This window comes from Macaca mulatta, chromosome 15 (assembly GCF_049350105.2).
Source record: "Macaca mulatta isolate MMU2019108-1 chromosome 15, T2T-MMU8v2.0, whole genome shotgun sequence".
NCBI lineage: Eukaryota > Metazoa > Chordata > Mammalia > Primates > Cercopithecidae > Macaca > Macaca mulatta.
Window position 1 is genome coordinate 93,538,593 of NC_133420.1, and position 20,680 is coordinate 93,559,272.

The following is a 20,680-nucleotide window of genomic DNA, read 5'->3' on the forward strand; positions in this document are numbered from 1 at the left end:
TATATAATTTTATAAATTATAAAACAATTTATCCCACTATCCTACAGGAAAAACTCCCATTTAAAAAAAGCTGTAGATGTGTGAGATACAGATGGTAAATTATTAATAATGATAAATTATAAAAAGTAGAACTTTATGGCATATTCAGTGAAATGTTAAGCAGTTATCAAAATGATCATTGTAATACAGATTGAGCATCCCTAATCTGAAAATTTGAAATCCATAATGCTCTACAATTCAAAACTTGCGCATTGACATGATGCTCAAAAATGTTCATTGGAGCATTTCTGATTTTGGATTTTAGGATTAGGGATGCTTACTAGTATAATGCAGATATTCCAAAATCCAAAAAAGTCAGAAATCCAAAATACTTCTGATTCCAAGCATTTCAGATAAGGTATACCCAATTTGTATCTAGCAACATAGGAAAATGCATTTAATATAATCTTAAGTGAAAAAAAAATGTACAAAGTATATATATCTTCATTGAGTATAGCTATATACACACAATCCTACATTAGTAAGAAAATTAAAGATGTAAAATGGATAATAGGCATTTTAGGATGATAGACTTATGAATGATCTTTCATTTTCAGACAGACTTTTGTATTGCTATTATTTTATGCTTTAATTTTATTTTCACAAGAGGTTTTTATTCTAAAAGTCAGACACATATATCAGAGAAACATTGGAAACTACAGAAAAAGGGATGAAAAGGTACATATTGGACCCATCTCCCAAAACCACCACTTTAACTGTTTTCTATGTGTTGAAAAACATCAGTATGTTAAAAAAAAAAAAAAAAAAAAAAGCCTGAATACTTCTATTGTGTTGTCACCTTTCATTTTAGGTCCTGAAAATCCTTGGTTGGTTCAAGCTTATGTTTCAGCAGCTAAACACCCTTTTGCTTCTGTGGTGGCTCAGGAGGTTTTTCAGAGTGGAATCATTCCTTCAGATACTGACTTTCGTATCTACAGGGATTTTGGGAACATTCCAGGTATATTGTCAATGGTTATGGCCTACTGTGCAACATTCATTTATCAGAAGTGAGTTTTACATCTTGAAAGTTTGTGAGTAAACAGCATTTTCTGAGAGCAAATTCACAGAGTTTGTTTCCTTTTTTTAAACTCCATACTAATTTAAATGCTTGCCTCCTCTAGAATATGTCATCTTTCCCTATAGTGTGACAGAACAAGGGTGAACTGTTTAGCGCTTCATTCCCAAAAGATGGTAATAGATCCTTCAGGGGTCTTTCATTGTTATCTTGCTTTGCCAACTTCCTTGGCAACTTGTATATACAACTAATTTGAAGTTAAAATTTGGCTCTGGCCTGGCAAGAATGTAGGTGGCAAAATTTTGATGACCTCTCAAACTCAATATTCCTATCCTTACTGTGTGACTTGTAATGCCTACCTATGGAGTAATATACTTCTTCAATCATTATATATCGAATTATGTACCAAAGCTATAGACTGTGTAAGAATTTGGAAGAGAATTTATATCATTCATTTGTAAATGTGACAAAGTGGTCGTGCCACTGCTTTGACATTTTGTCTTTTAGGAATTTATTAAACAAATAGGCCAAAAGCAAGGTTGGTCTTTAAAGCAAAATGACTTTTTTTTTCTGTGTCTTAGGAATAGACTTAGCTTTTATTGAGAATGGATACATTTATCATACCAAGTATGATACAGCGGACAGAATTCTAACAGATTCCATTCAGAGAGCAGGTTGGTATTCTAATTTAGACTTCTGATATACACTAAGATGGAATCTTAGGGTTGATATATAAACTTGTGGCCTGTGTGTTAGAGAGGCAGTATGCAATGTGAATGAGCTAGGGCTTTGGAGTTGGAGAGATGAGATAGTGTAGCAATTAAGGTCAGGAATATTCATTGTGAGGAAGTGAAAAAGGAGTTGGCCCAGGGTTGGGAGGATTGCTGAGCAGTAAGAATGTAGCTCTGTTAGTCTCCCATGATGTTTTCATATGGAACTCTACTAGCTCTCCTCCTTGATTTTTAACACATGTGTAACAGCTTGTTCATATTTGTGAGCTTCGTGAAAGGCGTTTGTCTCTTGGTTCACCACTGAATTTCTGATATTTAAAGAGTGTCTAGTACAGTTAATATATATTATTAAATTAATGGGTACCAAGAAACAGCCATTGGATTTGTGAACAAGGTACAATTGATCATAGAGAATAGTTCTAATAGAAGGGAAAAGATACAGGCCAATTGGCTGAGCATCTGAGTGGAGAGGAAATGGAGAAGGGCGGGGGATGGACCTTATTTGAGAAATTTAGTAAGAAAAGTGAGGGAGAGCAGTAGGATGGTAGAAAGCGATTTCTGTTCACATTCTTCCTAACCATTTCTTCATTCAAACAGTACATGGTTTATTTCTGCCTCACATAGTTGTATGTGTAAATCACAAATAGTTTATTCAGCCTTTTAATCTTTTTTCTTTTTTTTTTTACTAATAGGTGACAACATTTTAGCAGTTCTTAAGCATCTAGCTACATCTGATATGCTGGCTGCTGCTTCTAAGTATCGACATGGAAACATGGTCTTCTTTGATGTGCTGGGCCTGTTTGTCATTGCCTACCCCTCTCGTATTGGCTCAATCATAAACTACATGGTGGTAATGGGTGTTATTTTGTACCTGGGCAAAAAATTGTTGCAGCCCAAACATAAGAGTAAGTATTTTCCTCTAAAACCACAAATACTGGCATTGCTGTAGAATTTTATTGAAGTTTTTCAGTTTGTTTATATCTTCCCAGAAAGCTAAAAATCTTCAAGACAATATTTGCTTTATATTGTAAGAAATTTTTAAATATTAAATTAATGTGCTTATTTTACTTTTAGTCTTGGTGAAGCAGTCAATTTTTATGTATTTAGGCACTCCATAAAAGTATCACATAGAAGCTATTGAAAAATGGTTTGTACAGATTGGCTTCTAATGAAAAGTCCCGTTAAAAAGTCTGCACTACATACTAATAGCTAGTATGGACCAGTGTCCTGAAGTATGAGTGAACTGCTTGTGGTTAAATTGTTTCTTTTATTTGAAATATTTCTGCTTGAAATGTTTCAGAGTCTAAGTTGCTGTGTGCTATTACGAGATAAAATATTTAGCAGCAATTTAAGTAATTCTTTATCACCACTTATTTTCCCCACACTCCTTATCTTCTTATGTTACCTTTTTTTAACAACATTTTGTATGGAACTTTGCCTTCCATTCTTTCTAATATTTTGATACACAAAGCATACCAAAAGTGAAGAAGATTAAGACTACCCTCTTCCTTCATAAGGAATGTACCTGAACTATTCCTAGAAGATTTATCTTTTTGAGTGTTTAGTATCTAGAGACTCTTAATAAATGTTACCTGAATATTATTATTTGATACCTCCCTTGTTCTTGTGTTTAGCCAACCTCAACACTAGGACATTTTCATACTTTTCAAGTACAGTGGGGAGTTTTTTGTTTTAATGTTTGCCCATTTAGGTCTACTGACTGGTTATATAATTGATTTGATGAAGATGGTGATTTCACCTTTTTGTTTTCTCTTCATTAGCTGGTAACTACAAGAAGGACTTCTTGTGTGGACTTGGCATCACTCTGATTAGCTGGTTCACTAGCCTTGTTACTGTTCTCATCATAGCAGTGTTCATCTCTCTTATTGGACAGTCTCTCTCATGGTATAACCACTTCTATGTCTCCGTTTGTCTGTATGGAACTGCAACTGTAGCCAAAATAATATTTATACATACTCTTGCGAAAAGATTTTATTACATGGTAAGTGTTGGTATATCTGTTGATTTCTTTCTGTTGCCTCCGAGGACGGAAGATGAACTTAAGTGGGATTCATTGTATTTGGCCTTTTGAGTGCTAAAAAATTGTCCAGCATGGTTTTAGAAAATGTACCCATGCTGTGTTACTTTTCTGAAAGATTTCTTATTCTGAGGGTAATGTCACAAAATTCAAATGAGGTTATAAAGCTGGACTGTAAACAGTGTCAGGGTAGTGGTGACTGGAAGTCTTGTTAGCACAGCCTTCTACTGAATTTGCTGCAGTATTTGTAACTATGGCCTGGGCTCACTCACTCATTTATGTTACTTGAATATCTGTTCTCGCCCGGAGTGTAAGCTCCTTGAGGATAGGGATGGTTTTATTTATTGCTGTATCCTCTGTGCTTAGGTAGTGTCTGACACACAGCACTAACACACAGCAAGTATTTGTTGCCTAAAAGAGTGTTGTACTTAAAGTTTTCTCTTCAGTTTTTCCCTCACTTTTTTCTTTGAACTGTATATTGTTGATTCAGATTCTGCATGCATGTATGTCATTGGAGTTAAAAGACACATTGCTAAGGAAAACAGAGGGAAGGGAAATAGGGTTCCAAATGATTTATACTGAGAATATTGTTACATTATTATGGTTTCAAATGCATAAATTTGTTTGGCAAAAATAAAATTAGAAATTAGGGCTATGGACTGGGTGCGGTGGCTCATGCCTATAATCCCAACACTTTGGGAGGCTGAGGCAGGCCGAGCGCTTGAGCCCAGGAGTTCAAGACCAGCCTGGGAAACATGGTGAAACCCTGTCTCCACAAAAAATACAAAAAATTAGCCAGGTATGATGGTGTTTGCCTATAGTCCCAGCTACCTGGGTGTCTGAGGTAGGAGGATTACCTGAGCCCATGAGATCAAGGCTGCAATGAGCTGTGATTGTACCACTACACTCCAGCCTAGGGGACAGAGTGAGACCCTATCTCAAATAAATAAATAAATATAAATTTAAGAAGCTGTAAAATAATAGGTCTAAAAATGAATTACAGTGAAAGAGAGAGTCATGGTTTCACATTGTCTATGTGAATTAAAGAGGAAGATCTTTCTTAGCTCCATGTAAGCCTACTGTTTTCTATTTATCCTGATAAGGATTAGAATGAGACATGGATGATTATAACCCAGCATCCTTCTACAAGTATGTCTTTGGTATCTGAACCTTGGTCTCAGTTTCAGTTAATGTTGGGATGTGTTCTGTGGAACCCTTCTATGTTAGCAGCCCCTGCTGAAGAAAGGTTCTTTGAGGTTAGCCATCTGCTTATGGTTGAGCTCATATTTTTATCTTAGTGGCTTCAGTTCCCAAAAGAATTACACCATGGGACTCAATTTCACATGCTTATTCTTAGTGTAACTGTATGTAACCAGAGTGTGGCTGACTATTGTTGTTTGGGGCAGAAGTAGGATAGAAATGGGTAATAAAATTTCATTTACTTTTTCTAATTTCAGTTGTCTGATCGTGACACTTTAGGGTAAAAGCACAACAGAAAGAGTGATGTGTTTCATTTTCTTTTCACAAATATTCTTTAAGTGCCCAGTGAGCATGGTACCATAAGAGACTGGGCATGGTGGCTTACACCTGTAATCCCAACACTGGGAGACCAAGGCAAGGCAGGAAGACTGCTTGAGGCCAGGAGTTTGACGCTGGCCTGGGCAATATAAGTAAGGCCACATCTCTATTATTTATTTTTTTTTAAAAACAAGAATGATGCCATAAGAGAGCCATAAGAATGTGATCTCTTTCTTCGAGGAGCTCTCAGTTTCATTTGGGAAGGTGTGGGAATGACAATAATTGCAATAGGTTGTGGGATGAAGTGAGACTGACATATAAACTGTGCTGTAGGAATACAGGGGAGGCGAGATGAATTTTGCTTGTGGAAGTCAGAGTGGCTGAGATGGCAACATTTGAATTGTTTGCTTTTTTTTTTTTTTTTTTTTTTTTTTTTTTTTTGGAGACAGAGTCTCGCCCGTTCTGTCGCCCAGGTTGGAGTGCAGTGGTATGATCTTGGCTCACTGTAACCTCTGCCTCCTGGGTTCTAGCAGTTCTTGTGCCTCAGCCTCTCAAATACCTGGGACGATAGATGTGTGCCGCCACGCCCAGCTAAATTTTGTATTTTTAGTAGAGACAGGGTTTTGCCATGTTGGCCAGGCTGGTCTCCAACTCCTGGACTCAAGTGATCCGCCCACCTTGGCCACACAAAGTGTTGGGATTACAGGCATGAGCACCTGATCTGAATGGGGTTTTTGAAGCATGTGTTGAAATTTACTAGGTAGGGAACAGATTGATGAGCGGTTTAAGGTAGGAATGTATAAAATGCATCTGTGTCAGTTAGTGGACAGTCCAGTGTGGTGAAGACAAGGGGGTAGTCCAATAACTGGAAAAGGAGGCCAGTGTGAAGTGGGAGCATGATTCTAAAAATCAATGGGGCCACTATTAAGTTTTGAGCAGGTTAGTGAGAAAATTTGTGATTTTGTAAAAAAAACTGATAACAGTGTATAAAGTGGATTGGAATGAAGCAGGAGTGAGCAAGGGATAAATAGAGGTGAGGAGGAAAATAGATTTGAGGGATGTTTTATCTTTGGTACAGCTTGGGCACTTAAATTGAGATCTTTGTTTTTAAATATCTGAGTGGCATTCGGCTTCAAATTGAATTATAATAATTATTTTCTTAATTTTTTTTGTGTGTGTGTGTGATGAAGTCTTGCCCTGTCGCCCAGGTTGAATTGCAGTGGTGCGATCTGGGCTCACTGCAAGCTCCGCCTCCTGGGTTCACGCCATTCTCCTGCCTCAGCCTCCTGAGTAGCTGGGACTACAGGCGCCCACCACCACGCCCGGCTAATTTTTTTGTATTTTTAGTAGAGGCGGGAGTTTCACTGTGTTAGTCAAGATGGTCTCGATCTCCTGACCTTGTGATCCACCTGCCTTGGCCTCCCAAAGTGCTGGAATTACAGGTGTGAGCCACCGTGCCGGTGTTGATAATCAACGCTGTGATACCAACACTGTGTTGATAATTTAAGTATTTAGCAACTGTAGCCTATCTTTCATTGTTGGGAGCGGGAGGGATTGTTAAATGAACTGCAACTTGTTTTGAAAACATGTCACAGCAACTCTTGAGCCCTTGAAGTAGGATCCCTTAGATTTTGTGATTTTGTAAGAAAACTGATAACAATGTATAAAGTGGATTGGAATGGAGCAGGAGTGGGAAAGGGATAAAAAGAGGTGAGAAGGAAAATAGATCTCCCTGCCCTGAGTCATACAGAAATGGGAAGGTAGAAGAAGGAGAAACTTTAATATGTCTGTTTCTCCATTTCCATCTTTGTATTTATGCACTGTAATTAAAACTTCCATGTTTGTGTGAATAGAATCACTCATGCAGATGTTAAAATGTATTAAGTTCATATTAGGCCAGGCACAGTGACTCACACCTGTAATCCCACGTGCTGTGGGAGGCTGAGGTGGCAAGATTGCTTGAGGCCAGGTGTTTGAGACCAGACTGAGCAACATGGCGAGACTCTGTCTCTGCAAAAAAAAAAAATTTTTTTTTTTTTTCAACTTAGCTGGGTGTGGTGGTGTGTGCCTATAGTCCCAGGTACTCAGGAGGCTGAGGCAGAAGAATCACCCAGGAAACTGAGACTGCAGTGAGCCGAGATCGCACCACTGGACTCCGGCCTAGGCAACAGAGCGAGAATCTGTCTCAAAAAAAAAAGTTTATATGGCAACTTTATTTTGAAGATGCATAGTGCTACATAGGAAACCTTGGACTTTAAATCTCAAAAAATATAAGATCAAATTTTATAATACGAAAGCATGAGGAATACAAGAAGGGGGCAAAGGTGCAGTGCAAGACCAATTGGAGATAGAAAAGATTCATTAAGCCAAACTCCAAATTGCTTTAAAGGTGCTGCAGTTTTCCGGGTGTGGGCTGTTGGCGGTGCTGCAGCAGTTTGTAACGTTCCTTCATGGGTCATTTCTCTAGTTTGCTTGAAACGGTGTTTGGAATTGGCATGAACTGAAAAGCTTACAGAGATGAATGTTTTTTAGGAGAGTCCTTTCTTCTATTTTGGAATATTTCTACTTTTAGCCTAGTAGAAGAAAAGCATAGATTATATGGATGATTTATACTCTATATTGTTAAACTGCCCTTTCTTGTGCTACAATTTGAATTTACTACTTCATGATGGGGGAAGTAGCTTTGTTAGTGTTTACTTTAAATCGATTTAAAGAGCAGATGTGTTTAAAACAGAACGTAGCTTGCCTGAGTGGTGGAAATTGTGTTACTATAATAAAAGCTCTTTATGAATGACCTGTGAATGACACTACTTGTGTATTTTTCTTTCTTTCAGAATGTCAGTGACCAGTATCTGGGAGAAGTATTTTTTGACATCGCGCTGTTTGTCCATTGCTGTTCTCTTGTTACCCTCACTTACCAAGGACTTTGCTCGGCGTTTATTAGTGCTGTCTGGGTAGCATTCCCATTGCTCACAAAGCTCTGTGTGCATAAGGACTTTAAGCAGCATGGTAGGGTATTTTTGATTTTAATATACATGGGAGAATACCTTAAAATATTTAAGGCTTTCAGGGACTCTTTCTTTTTTGATTTATTGAGTAGGCTTTCTAAATTGTTAGTTTTTAAAAGTTTTCATACTACACAAATTATCTTATGCCTTATACCCCATCCCTTTCTCATGTTTGTGAACACATACTAACATATTACTTGTGTATTTTGCTTAATTCTTACTCGTATTTTATCCTGAGTGAAAGATCCTACTCCAAGTTAACATACACCCTTAAGGGCAAGAGTCACATCTAATTTCTTTTAGGGTACCAGTGCACACCAGTAATATAAAAATTTATATCTCACTGTAGGATTTCATAATGTGTGCTTTTTTTCTCTTTTTCCCTAGGTGCCCAAGGAAAATTTATTGCTTTTTACCTTTTGGGGATGTTTATTCCTTACCTTTATGCATTGTATCTCATCTGGGCGGTATTTGAGATGTTTACCCCTATCCTCGGGAGAAGTGGTTCAGAAATCCCACCTGATGTTGTGCTGGCATCCATTTTGGCTGGTTGTACAATGATTCTCTCTTCCTATTTTGTAAGAGAAAATGTATTTTTTCTTTTTCTTCATTTTTTTATATGAGTATGAATTTAGCCATACTAGATTCTGTGAAATAGTGTTATGTGTACTTTATTGAGAAAATCTGAAGCAGAAGAAATGGTGAATGACTGTGCATCTTGTAAATTTGGTATCATAAGAAACTGTAGAATAGAGTTTGTTGTTGCTATTTAAAAATGTTTTGCCTCCCTATCCTTCCAAATTCTCTGATATACCTCTTTTCAATAGCCTTTCAGATACCTGAGTATGAATTTGTGGAGCTTTTACCAAGTATGAATTGTTAGAGATTGCCTGGTGGTGAATGATCCTAATAGTGTATTTTGAAATTACTAATTAGAGGCACATGTTAATAAATACATGGGTAGTTTTATTAGTGCTGTTAGAGGTAGTGAAGGAAGACTAATTCTGATGAGGCTTTTTTCATTATCATTCTACTACCTTGTTGCTAGCACATGAAAGTTCATTAATTGAGTCTATTATGACACCCAAACATGCCTTCATTTACCAAATAATGAAATGATCCGAGGCCTTGCCATCCTCATTTGGCCATATCAGTGTCCTGCCCTAGTAAGGAGAGTCCTGTGTTTGCCATCCCTTTTTTTCTTCCTTTGGGATTCCCAGAGGGAAGAAAAGACAGTGATGCAGAGTTTAAGACCAGATCCCCTATGGGTAGAGTAAGCCCCAAGCAAGGTTTTGCTTTGGCTTGATGTCTACCTCCAGGATCCAAGATGGGCCCCTCCAGAGAAGGCAGGTCTCTGTTTTGTGGCTCTTTTGATGGGAATTCCTAAGAACAAAAAGTAATTACTGAACACTTATAGGTGCACCTTGAAATTCGAGGATAGGGAACCAAATAGGAAAAGGAGCTATGACTTTATTACAGTTCTTTTCTTCATGGAGATGATAGTGAGCCTTTTCACACTGACACAGTAAAGGGCATTCGTTATCCCTTTACTTTGTGGAAGTCAGGTTCTAAAGACAGCAGGTGAGGAAAATACTACACACATGGTCAGCATCATCTATGGAATTCCCTTATAGCCAGTAAAGCTTTATATATGTGGCTTTGTGTATATAGATAGCCCTGTAGAATAATTCTTATGCATATTATTGTTTGAGGTTGGTTGTACTAGTCTTAAAAGAGATCTGAGCCTTCCAACCATTTTACTTATAGTATAATTATTAAGGATAATTTAAGGATAAGGATAATCCTTATTGGTATTCATATGTATGAAAAGTTCTAAAATGTTCTGTAGGGTTTGCTGCTTTTGGGTTTAATAGTAACCCTTATATCATCTGTATTTTTGATAGCTTTGCTGTTTTAAGGATTGAAGGAGATAGTGGAGTTTTGTCATCTATAGATTAGGTTCTAATCTAATCTAAAGTCAGGTAGTTATGAACTGAATGCTCCCACCCCCATGTATTTGTTAAATTATAGTCATGAATGGGAGCTATGGTTGTTCATAAAAGATGACTCAGATATGGGACATTTAAATTCTGTTCAACTGATAATATGAAAGGGGGCAAAATGAACCCTGGAGATGTTCATTGTGGAAATGGAAACTGTCCCCAAAGCATGGAAATCTTGGAAACCAGAAGAAAGGATCGAAGGGTCTTATCTTCTAAATTATATTTTATTGGGAAAGCTTTTGGAGAGAAGACTGCCTCTTGGAATACTTTAGAAAGCTCACTTAATTTTCATTATAATGTGAAATAGCCCTGCTGCACTTTGATGCCGTGAGTTATTACTCTTTTAATCATTTTCTTATTTGTGTGTAGCAGTGTTAATGACAGTGGCTTATTAATAGAGTAAGACTATTTTCTTTGGGTAATGGAGAATTGAACCACAGTGCGTATTTCAGACAGCTTTCCCTTCAGTCCTTGGGGATTTATTAAATATATCTGCTAGAAAGCAATTAAAGTCTTGTCAAGCAATCAGGTTGTTTTTTTGTTTTTTTTGTTTTTTTTTTTTTTTTGAGATGGAGTCTCGCTCTGTCACCCAAGCTGGAGTGCAGTGGTGTGATCTCGGCTCCCTGCAACCTCCGCTTCCTGGGTTCAAGCAATTCTTGTGCCTCGGCCTTCCTGAAATATTGCATCCTGTGTCACTCTAGGTTCTGAGATGGGTGCAAAATAAAATGATGAGAAGCATGAAAAGGGACTCTGAAATGTCCATTGTGTGCTGATGACTGAGCTGTTTCTGAGTTGTCTCCTCCTGAGCCCACTTGTATCAGCAGTCCCCATTTCAGCTCTCAATCAATATATGTATAACCATGATGGCCCAGCAGAGGATAACTTAAGGACACCTATTAACTGATTGCTTGCTGGGCAGGGTGGCTCACACCTGTAATCCCAGCACTTTGGGAGGCTGAGGCAGGCGGATGACTTAAGGTCAGCAGTTCAAGACCAGCCTGGCCAACATGGTGAAACCCTGTCTCTACTAAAAACACAAAAAAATTAGCTGAGCATGGTGGTGCACACTTGTAGTTACTCAGGAGGCTGAGGCACGAGAATCGCTTGAACCTGAGTGTTGAAGGTTGCAGTGAGCTGAGATCGTGCCACTATACTCCAGCCTGGGTGACAGAGCGAGACTCTGTCTCCAAAAAAATAAATAAAATTTCACATTCATGTTATTTTTCTACTTATGGAAATAAGTAGAGACATAAGTAGAAAAATAACATGAAGAAGGCAAAAAGGGGAGCTGGGTTTAGATTTCATGTTTAGAGAATACCAATATTCCATCCAGAGGCATCTGCAACAAAACAGTACTAGCTTTAGGTCTCATGTCTCACGTTTGTATACTGTGAGTACAAAAATAAGACAGAGTACCTGAGGACTTGAGGCTGAGTTAGCAAAACAAAATGTGTCACCCTCTCTGTCCCTCTTTCTCCTGGTATTCACATTATTTAAAATGTGGCTTCTTAGAACAATTTCAAATTTCACATAAAAGTTTCCCCAAATGGCTTCCTCAGACCCTGTAAGAGATCTGTGGACGTATTCTGTGAGTCGTGTGTGTCCTTTACAGGTTTTAGTTCAGTGATTTTATTATGATTAAAAATATTTAGGATTTTCTAGATGCCAACCTTGAGACTGAGTCATTTACATTTACTGCCTAGATTTGTTGTTCTGATTGTGTTGGCGTTGGTTAATTTGTCACCTAAAGGGATAATATTACTTTGTAATGCAGTTTTTCCTCATATGCAGGTCCACTGGCAAAGTCTTGAAGGTACATCTGTATGCCAGTTCAGATGAATTTCGTATTTTGACACATTTTAAAGCAGTATGAGTGGAATCTGAGTTTTGTCCAAACAGATCTGCCTAAAAGTGTATCTCTGGTTATTTAATGAATAGTGTATTACATCTACATTTCTGTTCTTTTTGCCGATTAAGGACAGCGACAGTCCTCAGTTTCCTTTTTCCTTGTTGGTTTATGGCTGCGTGCCAAAAAGGTGGCACCATCATGGCAGATTGGAGGCATCTGGCATTTTCTTGGTTCTCACCTGTAATGGAACTCTCCTAGAGTTAGTGCTTTGTTTACTAGATGTTAGAGTATGCTAGCACCTGCTGATAACTTTTCTTCAGGGTCTGTTAGTTAATACTTGTTAAAAATAAAGTCAGTTAAAAACACCTTTCCCCCACTAGTATAAATTTGTAATATTTCTATGTTTGTGGTTTATATTTTAGATTAACTTCATCTACCTTGCCAAGAGCACAAAAAAAACCATGCTAACTTTAACTTTGGTATGTGCAATTACATTCCTCCTTGTTTGCAGTGGAACATTTTTTCCATATAGCTCCAATCCTGCTAATCCGAAGCCAAAGAGAGTGTTTCTTCAGGTGAGCAGTTTTGCATGAGCTATTTGAGATATGGAAAGGAAGACTAGTATGTTTTGAGCTTCAGTAGTGAATAGCAAGCACAACTGACTTTTCTGCTGTTGACCTATTTAGTCATACTCACCTTTTTTGTGTGTAAGGCAGTGAGGAGAAGACTGACTGTCAAGAGGCATTCTTATCAGTTAGACATATATCTCCCAGGGGACTGAATTGGAAATGTTTGCTTGTTTTTATTACTATTCAAATTATAAAGTGGCATCTAATTGGAAAAACAAGAGCAAATATGTATTATAGAATAATGAGTTTTTAGAAATATAGATTGTAGTCCGGGCGCGGTGGCTCAAGCCTGTAATCCCAGCACTTTGGGAGGCCGAGACGGGCGGATCACGAGGTCAGGAGATCAAGACCATCCTGGTTAACACGGTGAAACCCCATCTCTACTAAAAAATACAAAAAACTAGCCGGGCGAGGTGGCGGGCGCCTGTAGTCCCAGCTAATGTAGTCCCAGCTACTCAGGAGGCTAAGGCAGGAGAATGGCGTAAACCCGGGAGGTGGAGCTTGCAGTGAGCTGAGATCCGGCAACTGCACTCTAGCCTGGGCAATAGAGCGAGACTCTGTCTCAAAAAAAAAAAAAAAAAAAAAAAGAAATATAGATTGTAAAAATGTATACAGGCTGAGTAAAGTCTGAACTATCAACTGGCAAAATACAATTGATATTTAGAAATGCTAGTAAAATTAATCTTAAGTAACATTCAAAGTGATATGTGATAGTGAAACTATAACTTGGAAAGGGATTAATAAAATGAGTTTTAGGACTTACTTTCTTTTTTCTTTTTTTGAAATAGAGTCTTGGTTTGTTGCCCAGTTTGGAGTGCAGTGGAATGATCTTGGCTCACTGCAACCTCTGCCTCCTGGGTTCAAGTGATTCTCCTGCCTCAGACTCCCAAGTAGCTGGGATTATAGGCACCCGCCACCATGCCTGGCTAATTTTTGTATTTTTATTGGAGACAGGATTTCACCATGTTGGCCAGGCTGTTCTTGAATTCCTGACCTCAGGTGATCCACCCACCTCGGCCTCCCAACGTGCTTGGGATTACAGGTGTGAGCCACCACGCCTGGCCAGTTTGAAGACTTATTTTAGATCTCAGGTTATTCTTCAAATTTTTTAGGCCTGGTACTATAAAGCAGTAAGCCTCAATTCTAGTCATCTCTGTTAGAGATGGCTACATTGTTAGCTTTTCTAAGTTGTTTTTAAAAGTTTTCATGGCCGGGCGCGGTGGCTCAAGCCTGTAATCCCAGCACTTTGGGAGGCCGAGACGGGCGGATCACGAGGTCAGGAGGTCTAGACCATCCTGGCTAAAACGGTGAAACCCCGTCTCTACTAAAGAAAAAATACAAAAAACTAGCCGGGCGAGGTGGCGGGCACCTGTCGTCCCAGTTACTCGGGAGGCTGAGGCAGGAGAATGGCGTAAACCCGGGAGGTGGAGCTTGCAGTGAGCCCAGATCGCGCCACTGCACTCCAGCCTGGGCGACAGGGCAAGACTCCGTCTCAAAAAAAACAAACAAAAAAAACCCACAAAAAAACCCACAAAAGTTTTCATACTACACATGCCTTATACTCATCCCTTTCTCGTGTTTGTGAAGACATACTAATATATTGTGTATTTTGCATAATTCTTATGTGTATTTTATCCTCTCTAAGTGAAAGATCCTACTTCAAGATAACATATACCCTTAAGGGCAAGAGTCACATCTAACCTAGCCAAACAGAAATGCCAGAGGAATTATACCTAGATAATTATTCAAGGACTTAAATTAAAAATACTTGAAATTAGGAGATTTTGAAAGGGGCCAAATAACACTTCCTTTTTATACTCCTGAAGAACACTGTGATAAATTTTATGTGAGATTTTACAATTTGTAAAACCTTTAGTGAAGAACAGATTTTTTTTTTTTTTTTTTTTTAGGAAGTTCGGTGTGTTTTTCATGATGTACTGTTTTATAATTATGTCAGTAATACTTAGGAAAAGCTGGATTTTTATTTTTAAAAAGTCATTTTCTGATTTGTTTGGGGGTTCTCTTTCACTGTGCCAGAAGTTGGCAGACTTTTCCCGTAAAGGACAAGATAATATTTTGGACTTTGTCAGCAATACAGTCTGTTGCAGTGACTATTTTCCAGCGCGAAAGCAGCGATAGAGTATACCCAAACAAATGAGTATGGCCATGTTCAAATAACGGTTCCTATATAAAAACAGTCAGTGGACAGTTTGCCCTGTTGGCTGCAGTTTGCCAGTCCCAGCCCCTGCCCTATGCAGTGTTTTTTTTTCTTCTCCTGATTGGTATTCTTCAGGCTGTTTTTTGCCGTGAATGAAGTTATTTCAAATGGAGCACGGTGCCTTTTCATAGAATTCTATTAGGCACAAGGCTGTCCTCTAGTGGTGAGCTGCAATTGCCGCTTTTCTCTGCACGTGAATTAGCTTCATAAAACACTAAAAGGGAAATGAGTGTGTATGTATATATGTATTTGTTTTAAATCCTTATCTAAAAGGAGCTGTAACATTCACGTTTTTTAAGTCTGAAATAGTAAGTTTCAAAAAATTTTATAGGAAACCTAAATATACTTGGAAGATACAATAAAACAATAATCTATATATCTATTTTCCAGTTTAAATGAACCCTAGCAGTACCTTAGCAACCCTCAGTGTCTTACTCACTTGCTCCATATCCACATCATTTCTACGTATTGCCATACTCCATTTTTGTAATTTGGGGTGGGAATGTGGGTGTACTAGTTGAAACAGTTTTTTCACTAGTCTTTTTTTTTTTTCAGCATGTGACTAGAACATTCCATGACTTGGAAGGAAATGCAGTTAAACGGGACTCTGGAATATGGATCAATGGGTTTGATTATACTGGAATGTCTCACATAACCCCTCACATTCCTGAGATCAATGATAGCATCCGAGCTCACTGTGAGGAGAATGCACCTCTTTGTGGTTTTCCTTGGTATCTTCCAGTGCACTTTCTGATCAGGTTGGTTCATTATTTTTCTGCTTAAGTTGGAGGTTAGTTTATTCTCAAGTCTTGTCACCATATCAGTACTCTTATCATTTAAACTGTCATCCTTTAATATACAAGTTCAGTGCTGTTTGTACTATTTTTTCTATCATTATGAAACTTTTTTTTTTTTTTTTTAGTGGAATAAAGCACTCACAAGAGTAGTTTTGCTTTTTCAAATTTAAAAAATCTTTTCTCTAGAGACCTGAGTAGTTAGAAAAGGTGGCCCTTCTAACTAATATAATAGTAAGCATCTATCTCAAAAACTGTGGCCGGGCACGGTGGCTCACACCTGTAATCCCAGCACTTTGGGAGGCCAAGGAAGGTGGATCACCTGAGGTCAGGAGTTCAAGACCAGCCTGACAAACCTGGAGAAACCGTGTCCGTACTAAAAATATAAAATTAGCCAGGCATGGTGGTGCATGCCTGTAATCCCAGCTACTTGGGAGGCTGAGACAGGGGAATTGCTTGAACCCAGGAGGTGGAGGTTATGGTGAGCTGATATTGTGCCATTGCACTCCAACCTGGGCAACAAAAGCAAAACTCTGTCTCTCAAAAAAAAAAAAAGTTTACTCTGGGAAGATTTTGTAGCTTGGCAGTGAAGGATTGGATGAGAAGAAATAGGATGGGTGGTGGAATCAAGATCATCTAGGTTACTCCTTTGTTCTTAACATTGGGAAGGTTTTATTACAAAATAACCTGAGTTTATTGGAGTTGACATTGCTTATCATGTCTATCAGTTTATTTTCGTACCCCAAAATGTGTTCATATATGCTGAACAGTTCTGTGAGTTACAGATAGCCATCAACTAATAAAGCACCCTAAATATTGAAGCTTCCTTTCCAAATAGGAAAAACTGGTATCTTCCTGCCCCAGAAGTTTCTCCAAGAAATCCTGCTCATTTCCAACTCATATCCAAAGAACAGACACCTTGGGATTCTATAAAATTGACTTTCGAAGCAACAGGTAAGTCATATAAAGTTTTTTCTTCCCTCCTTTACTTCTTAAACTTGTTGACAAGTGGCATGTATGTTTTTCCCTCAGATATATCACAGGAACCAGCAACTTAGGAAGAGCTTATGATGTTTCTAAAATCAATTGAAGCTGGTTATTACTTTTTTTTTTTTTTTTTTTGAGATGAAGTCTCGCTCTGTCGCCCAGGCTGGAGTGCAGTGACACGCTCTTGGCTCACTGCAGTCTCCGCCTCCTGGGTTCAAGCGAGTCTCCTGCCTCAGCCTCCTATTTGGGATTACAGGTGTGTACCACCATGCCTGGCTAATTTTTGTATTTTTAGTAGAGACAGGGTTTCACCATGTTGGGCAGGCTAGTCTTGAACTCCTGACCTCATGGTCTGCCTGCCTCGGCCTCCCAAAGTGCTGGGATTACAGGTATGAGCCACCATGCGCGGCCGAAGCTGGTTATGACTTCTTAACAAAAATTTAATAGGCCAGGCATGGTGGCTCATGCTTGCTACTCAGGAGGCTGAGGTAGGAGGATTGCTTGAGTCCAGGAGTTCAAGACCAGCCAGGGCAACATAGTGACATCCCGTCTCTACAAAGTTAAAAAAAAAAACAATTAGCTGGGCATGGTGATGCATGCCTGTAGTCTCAGCTACTTGAGAACTTCAGAGGCTGAGGTGGGAGAATCACTTGAGCCCAGGAGGTTAAGGCTGATAGCACCACTGCACTCCAACCTGGGTAACAGAGCAAGACCCTATCTCAAAAATAAAAATAAAAATAATTTAAAAAAAATTAAAAAATTTATTCTAAATTTATTTAATTAAAAAAATTAAATATATTTAAAATATATTAAAACATTTTTTTTGAATTTTTTTAAATAAAAATTTATTTTTGGAACAATGTTAGGTTTACAGAAAAATTGAGCAGAAATTATAGAGTTCTCATATCCTGTCCCCCGAGTTTCCCCTATTAATGTCTTGCATTAGTATGGTGCATTTGTTAAAACTGATGCACCAGTTTTAACATTGATACATTAATTGAAGTCTGTTGTTCCAACTCAGGTTCATTCTTTGTGTTGTATAGTTCTATGGGTATTGAAAAGTGTGTGATGCCATGTATCTACCATTACAGTATCATACAGAATAGATTTACCATCTGGAAATGCCCTGTGCTTCATCTATTTATCCCTCTTTTCTTCCCACTCTCCCTAGCAACCATTGGTCTTTTTATTACCCCTGTAGCTTTGCCTTTTCCAGATATTATATAGCTGGAATCATAGAGTATGTAGCCTTTTTAGATTGACTTCTTTCACTTACAAGTATGCATTTAAGGGATCCTCCATATCTTTTTGTGACTTGATAGGCCATTTCTTTTTATTGCCGAATAATCCATTGTGTAGATGTACAGCAGTTATCCATATTTGAATAAGGCTGCTATAAACATTCCTGGGCAGGTTTTTGAACTCATTTGGGTAAATGCTTAGGAGTGTGATTGCTGGATTTTATATATGGTAAGCCTGTGTTTGGCTTTGTAAGAAACTGTCAAACTGTTCCATTGACTAATTTCTCTGTTCTTTTGCCCATACCACAACTGTCATGATCACTGTAATTATATAGTAAGATTTGAAGTTGGGTAATATCAGTCTTCCAACTGTTCTTCTCCAGTGTTGTGTTTTGTCTTTTGCCTTTCCATGTAAACTTTAGAATCAGTTTGTCAATACTCACAAAATAACTTGTTGGGGTTCTGATTGGGATTGTATTGAGTCTATAGATCAAGTTGGGAAGAAATGATATTTTAACAATAATGGCTTTTCCTATCCATGTTGGAATATCTCTCCATTTTTTTTTATCTTGTTTGATTTCTTTAATCAGTTTTGTAGTTTTCCTTATATAATTCTTACATATATTTTGTTAGATTTATTTTTAAGTAGTTCATTTTTGTGGGTCCTAATGTATTAATAAATGGTATTGTTCATTCATGGTATATAGGAAAGCAACTGACTTTCATATTATCAACCTTGTATCCTGCAACCTTGCTGTAACCACTTATTAGATCTAGGAGGTTTTTTTGTTTTTGTTTTTTGTTTTGGTTGATTCTTTAAGATTTTCTTTTCTTTTTCTTTCTTTCTTTCTTTTTTTTTTTTTTTTGGTTGATTCTTGAAGATTTTCTTTTTTTTTAGATGGAATCTCATTCTGTCACCTAGGCTAGAGGGGAGTGGTGCTATCTTGGCTCACTGCAACCTCTGCCCCCAGGTTCAAGTGATTCTCCTGCCTCAGCCTCCCGAGTAGCTGGGATTACAGGCACATGCCATCACACCTGGCTAATTTTTGTATTTTTAGTAGAGACGGGGTTTCACCATGTTGGCCAGGCTGGTTGCAAACTCCTGATCTCGTGATCTGCCTGCCTCAGCCTCCCAAAGTGCTGGGATTACAGGTGTGAGCCACCATGCCCAGCCTATTCTTTAAGATTCTCTAAATAGACATCATCTTCAGACAGTTTTATTTCTTCCTTCCTAATATCTATAATTTTTATTTCCACTTCTTGACTTGTTACGTTATCTGGGACTTCTAGTTTGATTTTGAAAAGGCGTCATGAGAGGGGACATCTTTGCCTTGTTCCTGATCTGGGCAAGCTTCTAGTTTCTTACCACTGAGTATGTTGTTAGCTATATGTTTTTGGTACATGTTTTTTATGAGACTGAGGAAGTTCCCTCTATTCCTAGTTTACCAAGAGTTTTTATCATGAATGGGTCTTGAATTTTGTCAATTGCTTTTCCTGCATATATTGATATGGGCATGTGATTTTTCTTTCTTGGCCTTTTGATGTAATAGATGACATTAATTGATTTTCAAGTGTTGGACTGCTTTGCATACCTGAGATAAATCCCACTTGGTCATGGTGTATAAAACCTTTTATGCATCGTTGATTTGATTTACTAATATTTTGTTAAGGATTTTTGCATCTGTGTTCATGCGAGATACTGGTTTATAGTTTTCTTGTATTTGTTGTTGTCCAGCTTTGGTATTAGGATAATGCTGGACTCATAGAATGGGTTAAGAAGTATTCCCTCTGCTTGTGTCTTCTGAAAAGCTTTGTAGAGAATTAGTATAATTTCTTCCTTAAAAGTTTGGTAGAATTCACTCATGAACCCCTGTAGGCTTGGTAGGTTCTTTTTCTGTGTTGGAAGGTTATTAATTATTGATTCACTGTTTTATACATATAGGCCTGTTCAGGTTGTCTATTATGGTGTGAACTTTGGCAGATTGTGTCTTTTAAATAATTGGTTCATTTTATCTAGGTTATCAAATTTGTCGGAATATAATTTGTCTATAATATTCCTTAATTATCCTTTTAATGTTCATGCGATCTATAGTGATGTTGCCTCTTTCATTTCTGATATTAGTCATTTACATCTTTTTTTTTTTCTCTGATCAATTTTCTTGATCTTTTCTAAGAACTAGCTTTTGATTATAGTTGATTTTCTTTATTGTGTTCTGTTCTAGTTACTATTTCTTCTGTTTACTTTGGATTTAATTTATTCTTTTTTAGTTTATTAAGGTGGAAGCTTAGATTATTAATTTTAAATAATCTTTTCTAATATATGCATTCATGGCTATAAGTTTCCTTCTAAGCACTGCTTATGTTCCATACCACAAATTTTAAGTTGAATTTTCATTTTAATTTAGTTTCAAGTATTTAAAAATTTTTTCATGAGACTTCTATTTTGACCCGTTTATTATGTAGAAGTGTGTTCTTTAATCTCCAAATAATTTGATTTTCTAGCTGTTTTTCTGATAATTGATTTCTAGTTTGATTTCATTGTGGTCTGGGAGCATACTTTGTATGAATTCTATTCTCAATCTGTTAAGGTTTGCTTTATGATACAGGATG

General features: G+C 37.7%; 1 protein-coding gene across 2 annotated transcripts in view; it reads left to right on the forward strand.

The window, feature by feature from the left end:
- Positions 1-20,680, forward strand: part of ERMP1 (endoplasmic reticulum metallopeptidase 1) — a 57,112-nt gene that overhangs the window by 19,814 nt on the left and 16,618 nt on the right. Inside the window, exons 5-13 of one of the 2 annotated variants that reach the window (XM_028835179.2) lie at positions 851-997; positions 1,636-1,728; positions 2,478-2,690; positions 3,567-3,787; positions 8,176-8,350; positions 8,737-8,927; positions 12,624-12,776; positions 15,604-15,806; positions 16,681-16,796. In XM_028835179.2, the coding sequence (XP_028691012.2) occupies positions 851-997; positions 1,636-1,728; positions 2,478-2,690; positions 3,567-3,787; positions 8,176-8,350; positions 8,737-8,927; positions 12,624-12,776; positions 15,604-15,806; positions 16,681-16,796 (1,512 nt within the window). The remainder of the gene's footprint in view (positions 1-850; positions 998-1,635; positions 1,729-2,477; positions 2,691-3,566; positions 3,788-8,175; positions 8,351-8,736; positions 8,928-12,623; positions 12,777-15,603; positions 15,807-16,680; positions 16,797-20,680) is intronic. The other variant, XM_028835180.2, reaches the window with a different exon arrangement.